At 38.7% G+C, this 20,183-nt stretch overlaps 1 protein-coding gene across 1 annotated transcript in view; it reads left to right on the forward strand.

Moving 5' to 3' along the window:
* The window catches only part of LOC110449101 (nuclear transcription factor Y subunit alpha-like), an 18,468-nt gene extending 5,578 nt beyond the window's left edge, over positions 1 to 12,890 (forward strand). Inside the window, exons 2-6 of the mRNA XM_021495730.1 lie at positions 972 to 1,157; positions 1,741 to 2,020; positions 8,245 to 8,300; positions 11,296 to 11,418; positions 12,031 to 12,890. Of these exons, the coding sequence (XP_021351405.1) occupies positions 984 to 1,157; positions 1,741 to 2,020; positions 8,245 to 8,300; positions 11,296 to 11,418; positions 12,031 to 12,450 (1,053 nt within the window). The 5' untranslated portion in view covers positions 972 to 983 and the 3' untranslated portion in view covers positions 12,451 to 12,890. The remainder of the gene's footprint in view (positions 1 to 971; positions 1,158 to 1,740; positions 2,021 to 8,244; positions 8,301 to 11,295; positions 11,419 to 12,030) is intronic.
* The last annotated feature ends 7,293 nt before the right edge of the window (positions 12,891 to 20,183 follow it).

The following is a 20,183-nucleotide window of genomic DNA, read 5'->3' on the forward strand; positions in this document are numbered from 1 at the left end:
CCCCCAGCGCACTAACATCTGGGCCAACAAGAGTGATTAATATAAGTTGTAAAAACTTGTTTCTTAATTGTTGTAATATATTTACACCATATATACCTAAAAAAACGTTCAGAATGATGATATCCATTGATATCCATACTTATGTTCCCAGCAAGTTGATAATGGTATCGGTGTGAAAAAAATGTCCACGATGATATCATCATGTAATTGTGTAATCTCCATTGGACATGTAACAACTAAACAAGAAAACAACAACACTGGTTGAAGGTACAAATCATATATCCCAAGGAAATTCATGGCATTATTCTGATAATATCAACTAGATCGATACTTGTTGGAGTGCATCATACATGTGTAGCAAAACTGAACTGGGTTGATCGTCGCTGAAAACGCAGCTCAATTGGTGTCTGACTAGATCAAGCTGAGAGGGTCCCGGTTTTGCATCCTGGTCTGGACGTACATTTCTCTTCTCCAATTGCCATGGGCTGTAAATAGTATTGTCTTTTGGGATGAAGACTTATAAAAAGGAGGGAGGAATGTAGTGGAACTGGACTGGGTGGTTATCATTGGTAATACCGATACGTAGGTCGTAAACTGTGTACACAAATCCAGGGATCAAAGGTCACTGTTACTGATTACCAAGCTGTCTCCTTTGTATTCTTGAGTAAGAGCAAGCATGTTTTCTACACTGATATTGTCGACAGAAGACATATTTATTTTACCGATAGACAGAAAATACATATTGGTGGTAAGTCCAGCACCAGATGTTTGGAAGGTAAGAATGAAGATTTTTGTCCCCTGATGATGGTTTTGAAAAAAAAAAATGTTTGGCAATTCAAATGTTCCTATCCCATAATTACATGTTAATGATGCTTATGATTGCCTGTCCACTGTCACAAATGATCAATATTTGGTTTATGATGTTTCCAGTTGAAACAGTAATGATGTTCCAGCTGTAATGATTGTTTCAGAGTGAAGACAGGATGTCTGATGGCGACCAGAACACATTTACTGTATTTGATACAGACACAAACCAGCCTCTCACAGTAACAGTAGCGCCCTCTGGTGGTGATGATGGTCAGACACAGGGCATCCAGTATATAACACAGGATGGGGTACATGTGTCACACATATCGCAAGGGGCAGAGGTCGTTCAGGTACACAAAACGCATAGCCCAGGTAGACATTGCTGATCACAGACTCAACTGTCAGTATATTAAGCTTTATGTTTGTTTAAATTCGTGTCTTGTATTCATAACTACACCAAAAGATCCATGTTTAAATTATTGTCTTGCATTCAAAACTACACCAACATATCTATGTTTAGGTTAAAAGATCCATGTTTAAATTCCTGCCTTGTATACATAACTACTGCACAACAAAAGATCCATGTTTAAATTCTTGCCTTGTATACATAACTACACTAAAAGATACAAGCTAACTTTTTAATAGCAGTAATATGGTAAAACGTCATAGTTTTTCTGTAGCATAGATCTCCACTCTCTGAAATTCCATTCTGGAGTCATGGTTTTTGTAGCAGATTTGATTTCGACACCCCTCCCCCCCCCTAAAATATATGTATTTAAGTTGTCAAAGCTTCTGAAATTCCATTCTGGAGTCATGATTGTGTGGTTGGTTTGTAAACCCACCCACTCCAATCTATATATATAAAACTTAAATTCTCCAGTTTTTTATCTGAAATGTTTTATGTACAATGAGCTTATTACTTGACCCTTGCAGGCATCAGAACCCCAGTCTATTTACACGACACTTGCCAACTCTGCTGTGCCCACCCCCGCCTCTCAGATAATAGCCAATGCCAGCTCAGTGGTACAGAACGTCGTGCAGCAGCCGGCCAACATTATACAGGCACCTCAGCCCATAGGGACCCCCACAGGCACCTCGGCTCTAAACAGCATGGGTGTCCCTCAGATGCTGTTCTTAAACCAAGTCACCATCAATGGACAGACGTCTTTCGTTTTGGTGGATGCGAACAATAAACCTGTTCAGCTACCCCAAGGTAGGAGAAAAGTGGTGGTTCTGTCGAATCAGCGACAGCACCGTTCAAAATTCTGTTATATATTTTGCCTTTGTGTACTCCAATATTCCACAACTTCCTATGGTAGGCATGATCCTGTTTGAATGAGAGAAATCTGATGATTTATAAAGGAAGTACTTTGAAATGTTTTTTGTGTTCTGTAATTAACTAACAGGGAAAACAACACAAGATAATCACAGATTTGTCTTGTTTACAATCGATAACAAATGAAACATTATAATGAAGTTAGTTATACATACAAGCTTGATTTAATATAATTAACAAAAATATATGTCAAATGTCATGTTAAATATGAGTGAAGGGTAGACACTGGTGACTACCGGAGTAACCATGGTCTGGTTGTTCCCCGATATCCAACTTAAATTGATTTTAGATCATTGTGTTTTCACTTTTCATTCTTATAAGCTTACATGAGGTCATTTAGCCTATAATTTCAACACAAAACATATACATTTAAAATACATATTTCCAAGGAGAATATAATAAAATCCATTAATTATACACATTGACTTTGTCAATTTGACTGAAGGGACTAATAAGGACTTCAACATTGAGAAGTAAAAGCCAACCTACGTTTGAGCAATGATCGTATGAAACTAACGAATCACCTGTCTGGATGTTCCCCGATATCCAACTTAAATTGATTTTAGATCATTGTGTTTTCACTTTTCATTCTTATAAGCTTACATGAGGTCATTTAGCCTATAATTTCAACACAAAACATATACATTTAAAATACATATTTCCAAGGAGAATATAATAAAATCCATTAATTATACACATTGACTTTGTCAATTTGACTGAAGGGACTAATAAGGACTTCAACATTGAGAAGTAAAAGCCAACCTACGTTTGAGCAATGATCGTATGAAACTAACGAATCACCTGTCTGGATGTTCCCCGATATCCAACTTAAATTGATTTTAGATCATTGTGTTTTCACTTTTCATTCTTATAAGCTTACATGAGGTCATTTAGCCTATAATTTCAACACAAAACATATACATTTAAAATACATATTTCCAAGGAGAATATAATAAAATCCATTAATTATACACATTGACTTTGTCAATTTGACTGAAGGGACTAATAAGGACTTCAACATTGAGAAGTAAAAGCCAACCTACGTTTGAGCAATGATCGTATGAAACTAACGAATCACCTGTCTGGATGTCACAATATATCAGGAAACCGGTACATGTCACAATACAGAAATAAAATATCGCTATAGTTTACAAAGCTTCTTTTTATGTGCCTGCTCAGTGTTTTAACTTTGTCTGCACATTCTAACAGATGTGCAAAACATCTAACACAGCATTTTACTACTGGTGGGAAATTAGCTGATATAATAATAATTGATGGTTGGTCTAATTAGCTGATATAATAATAATTGATGGTTGGTCTAACAAAAAATCTTAAATCTGTAAGATCCTGTTATTACGTATGATGTATGATTCAGTGTGGTATCATTCTGACAACTATTGTTTTAGCTCACCTGGTCCGAAGGACCATGGTGAGCCTACATTATGCCATACCTCAGTGTCCGTCCGTCCGTTAACTTTTCCTTTAAAACGCTACTTGTCCAGGACAGCTGTATGGATTTTGACTTAATTTGGCCTGAAGCATCCTTGGGCAAAGGGGATTTAATTTCATATAAACAGAGGTTGTGGCCCCTCTGGGTGCAGAGGGGCGGGGCCCAATATAGGAATTTAGGCAAATCTTCAAAATCCTTTTTGTTCAGTATGATTGGAGTTATTTTAACCAAATTTGGTCCAAAGAAATCATTTGGGAAGAGTGACTTGATTTGTGGTCCCCCTGGGAGCAAAGAGGAAGGGTCCAGTAGGGAGAACATAGTAATAAATGTTTAAAATCCTTCTCCTTTAGTTTATCTGAAGGGACTTTTACCAAATTTTGTGTAGCTAGAGCATCCTTCGGGAAAGGGGACTCAATTTTGTATAGATAAAGGGTTGCTTTTAGGGGGTGGCCCCTCTAATTAATTGAGATTAATGATTAAAATCCTCCCCAGTTCATGGGAGCAGAAAGAAGGGACCTAATGAGGGACGGGTGTTGCTGAGAGACAGAGCCAATATTTGGAAATAGTTGTTATATGTAATAAGAATAATTTTCCATGCTTGGTTTATTATCCAGGTGAGCGATACAGGCCCTTTGGACCTCTTGTTTTAAACTGAGCACCATTTTCCCTATGACAATACAAAGGTCTCTTGTTAATTTCACCATTTGCTGTCATTAAAGAGGTTGAAAAACTTCCAGAAGTTAAAACTGCAAAAAAGTAAAATTTTCATGATTAACAGTAATTCATATGACTGATATCATTTACTTGAATAGTCTTTTGTTGCCCACATGTATCTTTCTTTGTATAGATGATAAAAATTACTACCGTATTCAAACTAACACTGTTTGCTTACAAAATCACAACAGGGGTGCGCTTAATAAATCCCTTTCATGCTCAACTCGACCCAAAGCGACCTTGTCCATGTGTTCACACCAGCCTCGGAGTCTTGTTTACAGTTGTCACTATTGAAGTGAGTTGTGTTTTTGCCAGATTTTGCAAGATCTGGCAGCAGCAGATCTTCCTGTAAGAAATTGATGCTAACTGGTCGTGTTTCAATGAAATATGACAATGTTTTGGGAGTTTTTCCAAGACATTTGTGACTGAAACCCTGATCACTGATAAAACAATGGTAGATGGTGCAAACTCAATCCCTGATTTAAGTTTTTTGCAGTCCATTTAGAGGACGATTGTATTAAGTTAGTGACAGAAAAACAATCAGAAATGGCAAGAAATTCTTGGATTCTTTTATTGAGCAGATATTGTCATGTCAGATTTTGAACAGACGAATCTATTGGATGATTGAGTGAGCAAAATAAACAGACGAATCTATTGGATGATTGAGTGAGCGATAATAAACAGACGAATCTATTGGATGATTGAGTGAGTGATCATAAACAGACGAATCTATTGGATGATTGAGTGAGCGATCATAAACAGACAAATCTATTGGATGATTGAGTGAGCGATCATTGACAGACGAATCTATTGGATTATTGAGTGAGCAATCATAAACAGACAAATCTATTGGATGATTGATTGAGCGATCATTAACAGACGAATCTATTGGATGATTGAGTGAGCGATCATTAACAGACAAATCTATTGGATGATTGAGTGAGCAATCATAAACAGACAAATCTATTGGATGATTGATTGAGCGATCATTAACAGACGAATCTATTGGATGATTGAGTGAGCGATCATAAACAGATGAATCTATTTGATGATTGAGTGAGCGATCATTAACAGACAAATCTATTGGATGATTGAGTGAGCGATCATTAACAGACGAATCTATTTGATGATTGAGTTTAGTTTAGTTATGTAAACACTAAAGGGCAAACAGTCCTCGGTCAAACGATGGTAGACAACTGGTTTATATCGTTTAGTTATGTAAACACTAAAGGGCAAACAGTCTTCAGTCAAACGATGGTAGACAACTGGTTTATATCGTTTAGATATGTAAACTCTAAAGGGCAAACAGTCCTCGGTCAAACGATGGTAGACAACTGGTTTATATCGTTTAGATATGTAAACACTAAAGGGCAAACAGTCCTCGGTCAAACGATGGTAGACAACTGGTTTATATCGTTTAGATATGTAAACACTAAAGGGCAAACAGTCCTCGGTCAAACGATGGTAGACAACTGGTTTATATCGTTTAGATATGTAAACACTAAAGGGCAAACAGTCCTCGGTCAAACGATGGTAGACAACTGGTTTATATCGTTTAGATATGTAAACACTAAAGGGCAAACAGTCCTCGGTCAAACGATGGTAGACAACTGGTTTATATCGTTTAGATATGTAAACACTAAAGGGCAAACAGTCCTCGGTCAAACGATGGTAGACAACTGGTTTATATCGTTTAGATATGTAAACACTAAAGGGCAAACAGTCCTCGGTCAAACGATGGTAGACAACTGGTTTATATCGTTTAGATATGTAAACACTAAAGGGCAAACAGTCCTCGGTCAAACGATGGTAGACAACTGGTTTATATCGTTTAGATATGTAAACACTAAAGGGCAAACAGTCCTCGGTCAAACGATGGTAGACAACTGGTTTATATCGTTTAGATATGTAAACACTAAAGGGCAAACAGTCCTCGGTCAAACGATGGTAGACAACTGGTTTATATCGTTTAGATATGTAAACACTAAAGGGCAAACAGTCCTCGGTCAAACGATGGTAGACAACTGGTTTATATCGTTTAGATATGTAAACACTAAAGGGCAAACAGTCCTCGGTCAAACGATGGTAGACAACTGGTTTATATCGTTTAGATATGTAAACACTAAAGGGCAAACAGTCCTCGGTCAAACGATGGTAGACAACTGGTTTATATCGTTTAGATATGTAAACACTAAAGGGCAAACAGTCCTCGGTCAAACGATGGTAGACAACTGGTTTATATCGTTTAGATATGTAAACACTAAAGGGCAAACAGTCCTCGGTCAAACGATGGTAGACAACTGGTTTATATCGTTTAGATATGTAAACACTAAAGGGCAAACAGTCCTCGGTCAAACGATGGTAGACAACTGGTTTATATCGTTTAGATATGTAAACACTAAAGGGCAAACAGTCCTCGGTCAAACGATGGTAGACAACTGGTTTATATCGTTTAGATATGTAAACACTAAAGGGCAAACAGTCCTCGGTCAAACGATGGTAGACAACTGGTTTATATCGTTTAGATATGTAAACACTAAAGGGCAAACAGTCCTCGGTCAAACGATGGTAGACAACTGGTTTATATCGTTTAGATATGTAAACACTAAAGGGCAAACAGTCCTCGGTCAAACGATGGTAGACAACTGGTTTATATCGTTTAGATATGTAAACACTAAAGGGCAAACAGTCCTCGGTCAAACGATGGTAGACAACTGGTTTATATCGTTTAGATATGTAAACACTAAAGGGCAAACAGTCCTCGGTCAAACGATGGTAGACAACTGGTTTATATCGTTTAGATATGTAAACACTAAAGGGCAAACAGTCCTCGGTCAAACGATGGTAGACAACTGGTTTATATCGTTTAGATATGTAAACACTAAAGGGCAAACAGTCCTCGGTCAAACGATGGTAGACAACTGGTTTATATCGTTTAGATATGTAAACACTAAAGGGCAAACAGTCCTCGGTCAAACGATGGTAGACAACTGGTTTATATCGTTTAGATATGTAAACACTAAAGGGCAAACAGTCCTCGGTCAAACGATGGTAGACAACTGGTTTATATCGTTTAGATATGTAAACACTAAAGGGCAAACAGTCCTCGGTCAAACGATGGTAGACAACTGGTTTATATCGTTTAGATATGTAAACACTAAAGGGCAAACAGTCCTCGGTCAAACGATGGTAGACAACTGGTTTATATCGTTTAGATATGTAAACACTAAAGGGCAAACAGTCCTCGGTCAAACGATGGTAGACAACTGGTTTATATCGTTTAGATATGTAAACACTAAAGGGCAAACAGTCCTCGGTCAAACGATGGTAGACAACTGGTTTATATCGTTTAGATATGTAAACACTAAAGGGCAAACAGTCCTCGGTCAAACGATGGTAGACAACTGGTTTATATCGTTTAGATATGTAAACACTAAAGGGCAAACAGTCCTCGGTCAAACGATGGTAGACAACTGGTTTATATCGTTTAGATATGTAAACACTAAAGGGCAAACAGTCCTCGGTCAAACGATGGTAGACAACTGGTTTATATCGTTTAGATATGTAAACACTAAAGGGCAAACAGTCCTCGGTCAAACGATGGTAGACAACTGGTTTATATCGTTTAGATATGTAAACACTAAAGGGCAAACAGTCCTCGGTCAAACGATGGTAGACAACTGGTTTATATCGTTTAGATATGTAAACACTAAAGGGCAAACAGTCTTCAGTCAAACGACTGAACATTATAATGACAGATCAGTGAAGTAAGCAACCTTTTTTTTGCGGGTTTTGATAAGCCTCGCCCATCCTCTGTTCCAGGGTGCTAATAGGTGTGGGTGCTATTATTTTGTCAAGTCATTTTTTTACAACTCTGGTGATGGCTCTTGGACCTCTTCTCTTGTTTGTTCAGATTATTGTATTTTGTGTGTTGCAGGTATTCAGGTGATAAACTTACCAACACAGCAGACAGGAGGACAGCAGCTCCCTGTGGTAAGTGTTCACGACTCTATCCTGTGGTTAGTGTTCACGACTCAATCCTGTGGTAAGTGTTCATGACTCAATCCTGTGGTTAGTGTTCATGACTCTATCCTGTGGTTAGTGTTCATGACTCTATCCTGTGGTAAGTGTCCACAGTTATCCTGTGGCTAGTGTTCACGACTCTATCCTGTGGTTAGTGTTCACGACTCAATCCTGTGGTAAGTGTTCACAACTATATCCTGTGGTAAGTGTTCACGACTCTATGCTGTGGTAAGTGTTCACGACTCTATCCTGTGGTTAGTGTTCACGACTCTATCCTGTGGTTAGTGTTCATGACTCTATCCTGTGGTTAGTGATCATGACTCTATCCTGTGGTAAGTGTTCATGACTCTATCCTGTGGTAAGTGTTCACGACTCTATACTGTGGTTAGTGTTCACGACTCTATCCTGTGGTAAGTGTTCATGACTCTCTCCTGTGGTAAGTGTCCACGGTTATCCTGTGGTTAGTGTTCATGACTCTATCCTGTGGTAAGTGTCCACGGTTATCCTGTGGTTAGTGTTCACGACTCTATCCTGTGGTTAGTGTTCACGACTCTATCCTGTGGTAAGTGTTCATGACTCAATCCTGTGGTTAGTGTTCATGACTCTATCCTGTGGTAAGTGTTCACAACTCTATCCTGTGGTAAGTGTTCACGACTCTATCCTGTGGTAAGTGTTCACGACTCTATCCTGTGGTTAGTGTTCACAACTCTATCCTGTGGTTAGTTCACAACTCTATCCTGTGTTTAGTGTTCACAACTCAATCCTGTGGTAAGTGTTCACAATTATCCTGTGGTTAGTGTTCACGACTCTATCCTGTGGTAAGTGTCCACGGTTATCCTGTGGTTAGTGTTCATGACTCTATCCTGTGGTAAGTGTTCATGACTCAATCCTGTGGTAAGTGTTCACAACTCAATCCTGTGGTTAGTGTTCACAACTCTATCCTGTGGTAAGTGTTCACAACTCAATCCTGTGGTAAGTGTTCACAATTCTATCCTGTGGTAAGTGTCCACGGTTATCCTGTGGTTAGTGTTCATGACTCTATCCTGTGGTAAGTGTTCATGACTCAATCCTGTGGTAAGTGTTCACAACTCAATCCTGTGGTAAGTGTTCACAACTCTATCCTGTGGTTAGTGTTCACGACTATCCTGTGGTAAGTGTCTACACCTATCCTGTGGTAAGTGTTCACGACTCTATCCTGTGGTTAGTGTTCACGACTCAATCCTGTGGTAAGTGTTCACAACTCGATCCTGTGGTTAGTGTTCATGACTCTATCCTGTGGTTAGTGTTCACGACTCAATCCTGTGGTAAGTGTTCACAACTCTATCCTGTGGTTAGTGTTCACGACTCAATCCTGTGGTAAGTGTTCACGACTCTATCCTGTGGTTAGTGTTCATGACTCTATCCTGTGGTTAGTGTTCATGACTCTATCCTGTGGTAAGTGTCCACGGTTATCCTGTGGTTAGTGTTCACCACTCTATCCTGTGATAAGTGTTCACAACTCTATCCTGTGGTAAGTGTTCACAACTATCCTGTGGTAAGTGTTCACGACTCTATGCTGTGGTAAGTGTTCATGACTCAATCCTGTGGTAAGTGTTCACAACTCTATCCTGTGGTAAGTGTTCACAACTATCCTGTGGTAAGTGTTCACGACTCTATGCTGTGGTAAGTGTTCATGACTTAATCCTGTGGTAAGTGTTCACCACTCTTTCCTGTGGTAAGTGTTCACAACTCAATCCTGTGGTAAGTTTTCACAACTCAATCCTGTGGTAAGTTTTCACAACTCAATCCTGTGGTAAGTGTTGACACCTATCCTGTGGTAAGTATTCATAACTCAATCCTTTGGTAAGTGTTCACAACTCTATCCTGTTGTAAGTGTTCACGACTCTATGCTGTGGTAAGTGTTCATGACTCAATCCTGTGGTAAGTGTCTACACCTATCCTGTGGTAAGTGTTCATGACTCTATCCTGTGGTAAGTGTTCATGACTCTATGCTGTGGTAAGTGTTCACGACTCTATCCTGTGGTAAGTGTTCACAACTCTATCCTGTGGTAAGTGTTCACAACTATCCTGTGGTAAGTGTTCACAACTCAATCCTGTGGTAAGTATTCACTACTCAATCCTTTGGTAAGTGTTCACAACTATCCTGTGTTAAGTGTTCACGACTCTATCCTGTGGTTAGTGTTCACAACTCTATCCTGTGGTAAGTGTTCATGACTCTATACTGTGGTAAGTGTTCACGAATCTATCCTGTGGTTAGTGTTCATGACTCAATCCTGTGGTAAGTGTCCACGACTATCCTGTGGTAAGAGTTCACGACTCTATCCTGTGGTAAGTGTTCATGACTACATGGGTGTACAATTCCACTAGTGCACCGCTACAAGGGGTTAGTAGATTTTATATCAATTCTAATGGAAATTTCCAATATTCACTATGAAAATAAGGGAGTGTTAGTCAAATTCTTCAAAATATGCCTACAGGCTAGTACTCTGAAAATGAAATTATATACATCCCTGACAATAGACTAAAAAGGGTCAGGTAATCCAAGACAGGGGTGGACAATTTTATATCTAGTGTACTAGCTGATGGGCAGAATTTGGGAAACTCTGTAAGCCCAGTCTTTATCTTGTAAGCCCAGTCTTTATCTTGTAAGCCCAGTCTTTATCTCATATTAAATGTTGAAAGTTGTTTTATCACGAGCCCTGACAAAGAATCCACTAGCCCTGGGTATCAGGCTAGGGGAACTGTATGTCCCTGCACATACAATATAACTTGCAGTGAGGTCTTCTTGGATGTAGGAAATGTATTTTCAAATGTCACTAATTAGATCAACCCTTTTAGAGTAGGTTATTGAGAAGGTGATGCTGTGGATGTTGTATTAGCAAGCAGTTATGTTTCTTAGATAGCATTGTAGCTACCATCAGACTACAGACGAGTAGCCATAATTTACTTGTGTTTTGGTGTTTAGACTGGCAATGACTCTGGTGAGGAACCGCTCTACGTCAATGCCAAACAGTATCACAGGATCCTAAAGCGACGTCAGGCAAGGGCAAAACTGGAAGCTCTGGGCAAGATTCCAAAGGAAAGACAGGTAAAATTCTTGATAGGTCACACAGATGATAAATATACAACGCCTTATAGTTGTGGTGAGGCATTGTTTAGTGATAAAGTCATGTACACCTGTAGGCGTGGACATCTGTCAGATCAATGAGTTGTCTACGTACCGTCGGTATAGTGGGGGACATCAAATGTTATCAGTCTGTCGGACAACTTGGTCAGATATTGCACTAATATCAGTTACTCTAAATGTTTAACAGTCATCAAATTTATCTGAGGTAATTCATCATAAAATGTAGGTCACTTTGACCCATGTTTTCCAATACGCTGACCTTAAATTGATCTCACTTTGGGATTAGCTTCATTTCCATAAAAGTGGTAGCGACGGTTTGTTTGTTTGATAAACACTTTCTAGTTCAAGTTAATCAGTCTTTAATATATTTTTGTAATAACTTCTATGTTAATTAAACTAAAATTGAATGGCTTTTTTACCTTAAATATTTTTTAATAGTCAGTGATATTTTGCAATGAAAAAAACTAGTGATGATTTTATGTTCAAACAATGAAGAAAAACATCTTGACAATTTGCAGAAATACTTAATTGCTTGTAGATATTCAAATATTGTATTTCTTTGTAATTTTGCAGAAATACTTGTATGAATCTCGTCACCGGCATGCATTAAACCGACAGCGTGGATTAGGTGGTGTGTTCGTTAAAGGGGGTAAAGGTGAATTGGACATGCCAGGAAACGATGGTGGTCAGCTTACAAACGACAACATTAGTGCCCCAGTCCGCAGCCGAACACCGATCGCAATAGCTCCACAGCCCGTGACTAGTGGGCTGGCTCAGCTCACCACATCTCTGCTTCCACAGACTCTCAGTACAAACCTTGGCAATGTGATGACCAATATTTCGCTGAGTCAGCAGCTCGGCCAGCAGCTCGGCCAGCAGCTGGTTAATTCATCACAGATTGCGACATCACTGTCCCACATAACAACCAATGGCGACGTGGGACTGGAGCACCAGACCAACTCCAACAGCATCCTTAATTCATTAACAACGTAGAACTGTCCGTTGATTTTATAGTCATGCTGTAAATAACTTTACTGCAAATCGCTTTATTTTGTGGAAATTTATATACATAACGGTGACTCGACTCCGATGTTTGGATTCCTCACAGGGTTGATACTGACTTCATATCTCATTATTTAATCATTCTTTAGTAAACTTCATGACATCAAGTGAGTGAAGGTGATAAAAGAAAATAAATACGGCACAAGATACAAATCCTACTTTTCCCGTGCTATTTTATTTTGCGATAATTCTTACTGCGATTGGACATTGGTATATGAAGAACCCAGTTAAAATATCAGCAATTCTTCAATTTTCTTGATCCATCGTCACACTGGTTATCTCAAGAAACAAAATGGTGTTGTGTATTAAAAGTCATATTGAGAATGAAGTTATTGAACATTATTTGCAATAAAATCCTAATTGTATTGTCAGGATTTTGGCACTTTATTTCAAATTAAAAAATAATGATATCATTTCATCATTTTGAAAGTATTCCTATGTATTTGAGAGGAAAGTTAATAACTCCAATCTGTGTTTGTGTTGATATACAGGATGCTCTCATTAGAACTGTAAGATAATAACTTTAATATGGGGTTTTTTGAACTTACCAGCAGGTAATTACTTTGCTTTATCAATCATATAGAACAATAGGAAAGAAGTCTCTAGATCTTGTGTGATATCTCAGAATACAGGGAAGGGAGTCTCTTTATCTTGTGTGATATCTCAGAATACAGGGAAGGGAGTCTCTAGATCTTGTGTGATATCTCAGAATACAGGGAACAGAGTCTCTTTATCTTGTGTGATATCTCAGAAAACGGAACAGAGTCTCTTCATCTTGTGTAATATCTCAGAATACAGGGAACAGAGTCTATAGATCTTGTGCGATATCTCAGAATACAGGGAAGGGAGTCTATATATCTTGTGTGATATCTCAGAACACGGGGAAGGGAGTCTCTTCATCTTTGGTGATATCTCAGAATACAGGGAAGGGAGTCTATAGATCTTGTGTGATATCTCAGAACACAGGGAAGGGAGTCTCTAGATCTTGTTTGATATCTCAGAACACAGGGAAGGGAGTCTATAGATCTTGTGTGATATCTCAGAATACAGGGAACAGAGTCTATAGATCTTGTGTGATATCTCAGAAAACGGAACAGAGTCTCTTTATCTTGTGTGATATCTCAGAACACAGGGAAGGGAGTCTATAGATCTTGCCTGATATAATACTACAAGGAATGGAATCTCTCAATATTGTTTGATACATCATACCACAGGGAAGGAGACTCTGAATCTTGTCTCATTTACAAGACAGCAGAGGAAATATTATCCCAGGGCTAGGAAATAAAGGTAGCATGCTTGTCTGAGACTACCAGTGAAATCTCCAGCTGTACTAGTGATTCAAAAAATCACTAGCCCAATTGACTAGTCAGAATTTGATATTACTTATCATGTTGAATAATATTTGGGTTTTGGATTTTGAACAGGGACTAGTAAAATTGGAAACCACTATCCCAACTGACTGATGGTTTTGAAAATGAATGTCTTGTCTTGCATTGTCCCCTTAGTCCCTAGTTGTGCATGCTAAAAAAGGGTCATTTCCTAAACGCAAAATGGCTATCTGACCATCGTAAATTTATTTTGATATATTGCCAGTAAACTAGGTTGTGATAAAGCGGTATATAAGAACCTCAAATTATTATTATTTAAACAAAATGGCGGACTGGCGGCAATCTTCGATTTTCGACATCGTAGGTTTGTTAGTGCTATTTCTCAGGAATAACTTGAGGGATCTTTCTCAAAATTGATATGTAGGTTCCACTTGATCCCTCGTTGTGCATGTAATATTTTGAGACTGGAAGAACTAAACAGATTTTTCTCATATTCACTGATCGGTTCTATTTCTTTCACATGAAGTACTGTACTAGTAAATATGTGAAATGACAAACTCTCTTTGAAGGTTGTCTTTTATACACAGCAGTTTTAAGTTTAGATCAAAAGTAACCTCAAGGTGCATTTTCTGTTAACATGACTCGATCAAACAGATTAGAGGAAAGAAGAGAAAAGATCAACTGACATAGAGCTAATGAAGATGGTACAATGGTGGGCGCCAAGATCTCTCTGACAAAGAACTAATGAAGATGGTACAATGGTAGGCGCCAAGATCTGTCTGACATAGAACTAATGGGAATGGTACAATGGTGAGCGCCAAGATCTCTCTGACATAGAACTAATGGAGATGGTACAATGGTGGGTGCCAAGACCTCTCTGACATAGAACTAATGAAGATGGTACAATTGTGGGCGCCAATATCTCTCTGACATAATGGCCGGAGATGGTACAATGTTGGGCGCCTATATCTCTCTGACATAGAACTAATGAAGATGGAACAATGGTGGGCGCCAAGATCCCTCTGACATAGAACTAATGGAGATGGTACAATTGTGGGCGCCAATATCTCTCTGACAGAATGGCCGGAGATGGTACAATGTTGGGCGCCAATATCTCTCTGACATAGAACTAATGAAGATGGTACAATGGTGGGCGCCAAGACCTCTCTGACATAGAACTAATGGAGATGGTACAATTGTGGGCGCCAAGATCTCTCTGACATAGAGCTAATGAAGATGGTACAATGGTGGGCGCCAAGATCTCTCTTACATAGAGCTAATGAAGATGGTACAATGGTCGGCGCCAATATCTCTCTGACATAGAACTAATGAAGATGGTACAATGGTGAGCGCCAAGATCCCTCTAACATAGAGCTAATGAAGATGGTACAATGTTGGGCGCCAAGATCCCTCTGACATAGAGCTAATGAAGATGGTACAATGGTGGGCGCCAAGATCCCTCTGGGATCTATTGTCATTACTGCTATTCTTCAGACTGTACTAGATGGATATATTAAAGCATAAAGTGTATACAAACCTTCTCTTTAAGTTCATAGTTGTGCATACTCCACTTTAAGATGGATCGAAAACTATAGCAAAGACCAAGCCCTTCAAAGACCATGTTACTGCATGGTTTTACACATGTTTGTTAAAGGAGCGAACCGAATCAGAGGGATCTAGGCGCCCACCATTGCACCATCTTCATTAGTTTTATGTCAGTTCGGTCTTTTCTCTTCTTTTCTCTTTTTTATCTCTTTGATAGTGACATGGAAACAGTAAATGCACCTTGGGGTAGCTCATACTACTGTGTCTAAAAGACAACCTTCGAAGTGAGTTTGTTTTTCACATATTTACTAGTACAATACTTAGTGTTAAAGAAATAGCACGAATCAGTGCAATAAGTTCTTCCTGCAGCCTTCTTGTTTTTATGATCACTCTCAAAATAGAACATGCACAACTTAGGATCAAGTAGAAGGTACATATCAAGTTTGAGAAAGATCCCTCAAGTAGTTTTCGAGAAATAGCATTATCAAACTTTAACTCTAAAAATTCTAGATGGCGCCTATTGGCCGTCTTGATTTTTCGATCAGTACCAAAATTTGTTATAATAATAAAAATAATAATAATTTGAAGTTCTTATTTACTTCTTTATCACAACCTTGTTCGTAGGTCGTCTCTAAGCGGTCACAAATTATTATCCGTGGTAATAGGGCCTTTGCTGAAGTGAACCAGCCAATATCTTTAACAACTACCTGGGGAACATACAGCTGGTGCTGCCATTTCGGCACTCACAGCTAGCATTCTACAATTCTAGCACTGCCCAAACACTTACTCATTTACAGCTGAGTAGACTGGAACAAGCGGAGTTAAATATCCTGCTCAAAGATACAACACAGTGCCGTGCCATGGCTCGAACCCACAACCCTTCAGTCACGATTCTGCGTCCTACCGCTTGACTACCGTGCCTACACGGTATACATAGTTATGCATAACCACGGACCATTTTGGTTTTGTGATCAGTCCTAAAAAACAATATGCATAACTAAGGACCATGGGGAACCTTCATGTGAAATTTGAGAAAGACCCCTCCAGTACTTTCTGATAAATAGCGCTAACAAACTTTAAATCTGAAATTAAAGATAGCCATCTTGTTTTTGTGATCAGTCCCAAAAAACCATATGCATAACTTGATACCATGGGGAACCGTCATATGAAATTTGAGAAAGATCCCCCCCCCCCCCCCCCCCCCCCNCGCTAACAAACTTAAATCTTAAATTAAAGATGACTAGCTGCCAGCTATCTTGGTTTTGTCATCAGTCCAAAAAAACGATATGCATATAACTAGGGACCATGGGGAACCTTCATGTGAAATTTGAGAAAGATTTCTCCAGTACTCTCTGATAAATAGCGCTTACAAGAATTGTTTAAGGACGGATGGATGGACCAGGGAAGCAGGGCGATTTGAATAGCCCACCATCTGATGATGGACGGCTAAAAAAGAACACCAGCATTCTGCAATGTATCATGATCTTCCAGTGGTGGGTCTAGATCCCATCAAGGTCTGGTGTAAGGAAATCTTAGAAACTTAGATTAACCAATGTTTATAGGTAAACCCTACATAACCTGCTCAAGCAACACTTTAAAGTAACAGCTAAATACTTAGACCAGACAGAGCCTTTCTTACACATACAGAATGTTCTATCTCTGTGTCACCAGGTCTAAGTGTGGATCTTAGGTAGGTGAAATTTCATGTTGTGCAAGTTCTTTGCTGTGTTAACAATAAGATTTGTGACTGGGTTTTTTTCAATTTAATGAAAATATAGAATAAATTATATAAAAATCAGTTTGTCTTCTGTATGAACACAAGATGATGGGGCTGTACACATTATATATGATAACAAGAGGCCCAATGGGCCTGCATCGCTCACCTGGTATTAATCTCACAACTGTAACCTTAAAAGTGGATTAAAATAAAGCTACAGGCAAAAAAATCAGTGTCTTGACTTCAAAGTCATTCAAAAGAACCTGTTAAATGATTAAAACACATTTGAACCCTGTGACCTTGAAAGTCAAACATGACATTAAGTTGAACAAACTTCATAGCCCTTCCTCCCAGAATGCAACTTGCCAAATATCACCATCTTATTTAGAAGATGACTTTTAAAGATTTTTGCACTATGGACCAGATGTGACCATGAAAGTGTGTCAAGGTCATTCACATCAACAAGCAATCACCCTGTATGCTTCAGTTATTCAGAAGTCGTCGTTTAAAGATTTCAACATATTTGACCCCTATTACCTTGAATATGGGCAAAGGTCATTCATTTGTACAAACGTTGTGGCCCTTCATGCCAACATCCTTCTGGCCAAATATCATCACCCTGGACCTTTTGGTTATTCTGAAGTTTATTAAATATTTCAACATATTTGACCCCTGTGACTTTGAATATGGGCAAAGGTCAATTATTTGAACAAACTTGGTAGTGCTTCATCCCAGCATGTCATTGGCCAAACATCCTCCTCCTTGGCCTTCTGGTTATTCAGAAGAAGCTGTTGAAAGATTTTAACATATTTGACCCCTTTGACCTTGAAAATGGGCAGAGGTCATTCATTTGAACAAACTTAGTAGCCTTTCATTCATGCATGCTACTGGCAAAATTTCATCACCCTGAAGTTTTTGGTTATTTAGAAGAAGTCGTTTAAAGATTTCAGGTGAGCTAAAAACTGATCGAGAACTATTTGCTGGATTTGCTGCGGAAACAATTTTCTCATAGCTTGCCTCTCCATTTAATCAACATGCTCGTGAAGAGAAAATTGTTCTCCCAACAAACCCTGAAAACACAGTGTGATAATCTAAATATCATTGCATTGTTCCTTACAAAATTTACACTCGAGAAATTTGATCAGGACTAACTGCAGTTGATACAATCGTTAATGGCTGTGGTTGACGCTAATCTGTCTCGTCTTCCTGTCCGTCAAATCTCCTGAAACTTGCCGTTCAATGTGCTTCTTCGCTTGCTTTTTTATGTCCAAGGATCAAAGGTCATGGTCACTTAATTAAATAGAAAATAGATTTTCGCACTTAAATTGAGTTCCCTTGGGCTGGTCAAGCTCTCATTTCATAAGCTACTTCCTTAAGGATAGTTGATGGATTTTCAGGTCCGATTGGCAGATCAAGGTTACTGTAAAGTGTAAATAACATCTCTGAAACTGACATATACTAACTTCAGACCAAATTCGGTAACTAGAACACAAGACATTTTAACATCTCTTAACAATAAATTCTTAAGATAATGTTATTTCAAATTTTAATTTTAAAGCTTTTAAACCACGTTGACCTTTGACTCCAGCTAGCACTTAATGTTGACCTTTGACTTCATTACTGTAACAAAGAAAACGATTCACACAGCTGGTCTACATAACATACCCAAGTATCATGACTCTAGACCAAATGGTTCTTAAGATATTGTTTGAAGTTTTCAACAAATTTGATCCCTGTGACCTTGAAAGTAGGTCAATGTCACTTAAATGAGGAGAACTTCATCCCAGGTACCTACTGGCCAAATATCATGACTCTGTGCCTTATGGAACTTGAGAAGCTTGTTAAATCTTTTAACCCGTGTTGACCTTTGACCTCAGACTAGCACTTAAAGTTGACCTTAAACCCCATTACTCTAATGAAGAACAAGAGCACTGCAAACGGATGGATAATACGCCCGCCTGACCCTATCCAATGACTTTCTGTTTGTTAAATTAAAATCTATATTGTCCATCTTGGACCCCACATGAACATCCATGCCAAAATTTGGGCAACTAGAACACTGACAGTAAGGGCCCGTCTTGTGGCAATATATCCCCCATAGTCATCAAGAATGACGCGTTGTTTAATTCCCACAAACATTGCTTCACAGTGTCATGATGAAATATTCACCATCAAAAAAATACTAAATTTTACCTTGACCTTTGACTGAGTGACCCTTGACCTTAAGTCAGTTGACTCTTTGTTAAATTCTGACCAACTTTGCTTCATAAAGTCATAACAAAATGTTCATCAGGGAAAAGATACAAACTCTGACCGTGACCTTGACCTTTAGTCGATTGACTCCTTGTTTAATTCTGACTGACATTGCTGCATAATGCCATAACAAAATGTTCATCAGGGAAAAGATACAAAATTTAACCTTCACCTTTGACCCAGTGACCTTGACCTTTGGTCAATTGACTCCTTGTTTGATAACAAAATGTTCACCAGTGAAAAGATGCAAAATTTGACCTTGACATTTGAACCTAATGATCTTGACCTTTGACCTTGACTTTTTGCCTCAATGTGTTTTTTTTGTGAACTGAACATCTTGACCAAGTTTCATGTACATCGGTCATTAAATACCAAAGTATCAGCCAGGAACAAAATTTGTGGACGGACAGACAGACAGAGTGATTACTATAAGGCACCTGTATCTCCAATACGGGGCCCTAATAACACATGATCTGACTGAACTGTACACCACTTAACGCATTCATCCCTGAAATTTCGTAATGAACTAGTCCCCCCTTTGAATTGGAAGAGCTCAAACGTGTCTTCAGGGGTGAATGAGTTAAGAAACTTGCACCAAAACTTTAACCGAGAAATTGTGCGAGAAAAGTTAAGTCCCAAACACGTCCAAAATTAACAAAAATATGGATTTATTGTCCTTGTTAGAACCCACATGAACATCCATGCCAAAAATTAGGACAATAACACATGATCTTACTGAACTGTAGACCACTAAAGAAACTTGCACCTAAACTAACCGGACGGACATACGCAAACGCTATACCATTATACGCCCATTGAAA

Source organism: Mizuhopecten yessoensis, unplaced genomic scaffold (genome assembly GCF_002113885.1).
Source record: "Mizuhopecten yessoensis strain PY_sf001 unplaced genomic scaffold, ASM211388v2 scaffold4493, whole genome shotgun sequence".
Lineage (NCBI taxonomy): Eukaryota > Metazoa > Mollusca > Bivalvia > Pectinida > Pectinidae > Mizuhopecten > Mizuhopecten yessoensis.